General features: G+C 40.1%; 1 protein-coding gene across 1 annotated transcript; it reads left to right on the top strand.

Annotated features, from left to right (window-relative positions):
• LOC148878790 (putative arabinose 5-phosphate isomerase) lies at positions 1-2,744 on the top strand. Its single transcript, XM_088960157.1, has 3 exons — positions 1-943; positions 2,044-2,267; positions 2,406-2,744. The coding sequence occupies exons 1-3, from the start codon at positions 296-298 to the stop codon at positions 2,560-2,562; spliced, it is 1,029 nt and encodes a 342-aa protein (XP_088816283.1). The 5' UTR covers positions 1-295; the 3' UTR covers positions 2,563-2,744.

Genomic DNA, 2,744 nt, shown 5'->3' with positions numbered 1-2,744 from the left:
AGATATATATGATTATTCTATTCACTAACACTCAAGCATTCAACTCAAATTTACAACATAAGTATTGATTAAGCATCAGAACGACGTTACCGGTTTAACTATCCCGAGTTTAAGCCTCCGCGAATAGCTAAATCGCGCACCATCCGTATCTTTGCAAGGTTGTCCAGTCTACGAGTTTGCGTACTGTACCAGCAGGTACGAGCACTTGCCAACTTTCTTACAGCAGAATGAATCCTCATTATTCAAAAGTCACCGGCATAGCTCCCTTGCTGCGGCAGAAACCAGAAGAGCAAAAATGGGGTCTCTCCCGCTATGTTCCGACCTTTTCTCACCTCCAAAAGAAACCCAAACCCTCGTAAACCCTAACGAACTTCTCAGTCTCTTCAAATCGCAACAAAAATACCTGAATTATTTCTTTCAGAATCTCGATCTCTCTCAGGCCCTCTCCTTCACCCAGATCCTGTTGAACACCAAAGGTACTATCTTCTTCACCGGTGTTGGGAAATCTGGTTTCGTCGCTCAGAAGATCTCTCAGACTCTCGTTTCTCTCGGCATCAGATCCGGTTTCTTGTCTCCCGTCGATGCTCTCCATGGAGACATCGGCATTTTGTCCAAATCGGATCTTCTTGTTTTCTTTAGCAAGTCTGGTAACACCGAGGAGCTTCTGAGGTTGGTTCCCTGTGCGAAGACGAAAGGGGCGTTCTTGATCTCCGTAACATCGTCGAAGGGGAACTTGCTGACGAATGTCTGTGATTTGAATGTACATTTGCCTTTGGAGAGAGAATTGTGCCCTTTTAATCTGGCGCCAGTGACTTCGACGGCGATTCAAATGGTTTTTGGGGACACGGTGGCGATTGCTCTCATGGGTGCGAAGAATTTGACAAAGAATGGGTACGCAGCTAATCATCCGGCAGGGAGGATTGGGAAGAGTCTCATTTTTAAGGTCAGAATGATATGAATTGATTTCATTTGAATAATTTGTTGTCAACCAATTTCTTTATATTCTGTTTTTTATTTTTTTTTTCTATTTTTGGTAGGAAATTCTTTCTGTTTGTGAGTTTGAGGACTCAGATCTGTATAATATTCAACTTCTTTACGTTTTACTTTGACCTTTTAATCCGAAAATAGAATCATGGTCCTTTTCTGGTAGTTGGAATGTCTTTAGGGTGTTACGAGCTACAAGTATTTTTGGAGCAAAGATGGAATTGAAATTAGTATTTTATGGTACGAGTAGCTGAGTTATGAACTGAGAGCTATTTGGGATGGTTTTGTTGTTTGGTGCGACTTCTCTTGGATTTCAGTCATTTTTGGTTGTTCAGATCTGATTCCTTAATAGTAGTGATTTATGAGAATATGATCTAAAAATTATGGTTTGATCAGGTAAGTTGATATAATGCTTTTGTTCTGAACCACGAAATCAGTTTCTTCTTGAGTTGATCGTCAAGTATTTTCTGATTAATTGTTTGATTTGGATTAATATTTGTCGATCTCAACAACCAAGAGTGGATAAAGATGTCTTTTACTCTCAATTGGTTTCTGTTGCATGAAAATTAACTAGCTTACCAGCTAAGATGTGTTTGAGGGGTCAAGGTTATTTTGTGGTGTAAGCTCCATTAAACTCTTGGGGGCCCTTTGATAGCAGCTGAAGATGCTGAACTGAAAAACTTATTGCTTTGTCTTTTATTGAACAAGTCTGTAAGGGGGTTATGGGCTCCTTAATGACTAGAACTGAAGTTGTGTAGATCACTACTCTTTGAAATTTGTATTATTTAATTATTTTAACAACTAAAAGACGAAATGATAAGTCTTTCAGTTCAGCAACTTCAGCCATTATCAAAAGGCCAATTAGGCATTTTCAGGGCCTTGAGATCTTAACCGAGTCTTAGCCCAACTCTCTGCATGGAAAACCAGAGACAGAGACAGGAGAGCATGTTCTTTCTTATTTTCTTATTATCTGATTTCTACTTAAAACCTGAACAGAGGGAATAGGAGTGAAAGCCATCTGCAGATATAATTTAACTGGGTTAGTCATCTGGAATGCAGGTAAAGGATGTTATGAAGAAGAAAGAGGAGCTTCCAGTGTGTAGAGAAGGAGATTTGATAATGGATCAGCTAGTAGAACTCACGAGTAAAGGATGTGGGTGCCTGCTTGTTGTTGACAATGGGTACCATCTCATTGGGACTTTTACAGATGGTGATCTACGGCGCACTCTCAAGGCCAGTGGAGAGGGCATCTTCAAGCTTACAGTGGGAGAGATGTGCAACAGGTAAGGGAAATAGAGTGGATATATCTTTGTAAACAAAATGTTATCTTCTTCATGAGAGTGGATATATCTTTGTAAACAAAATGTTATCTTCTTCATGGCCTAATGAATGTACCTACCAAATCCTCTTTCATTTTGCAGGAACCCAAGAACAATTGGTCCAGATGCAATGGCAGTGGAAGCCATGCAGAAAATGGAGTCTCCACCATCACCTGTGCAATTCCTACCTGTCATTGACCATCAAGACACTGTCATTGGTATCGTTACACTGCATGGATTGGTCTCAGCAGGCTTGTGAACTCTGTGTACCATGCAGAAAATGGTCTTTGCATTAAAATCGGGATCCTTGAATGAGATGGGGATCACTTCTGTTCTTTTATTTATTAAGTTCTGTGTTCTTATTCGTTGTGTTATTAGTGATGAGCCCCTTGACCATTCCTTCTGCCGAAAGCATTAAGAAAAGAATACCTTTATTGTGCA

This window comes from Nelumbo lutea, chromosome 1, assembly GCF_056320005.1.
Source record: "Nelumbo lutea isolate HS-2025 chromosome 1, American lotus-T2T, whole genome shotgun sequence".
Classification (NCBI taxonomy): Eukaryota; Viridiplantae; Streptophyta; class Magnoliopsida; order Proteales; family Nelumbonaceae; genus Nelumbo; species Nelumbo lutea.
Note: the sequence above shows the minus strand (reverse complement) of the source record. Positions and strands in the feature narration are given on the sequence as shown.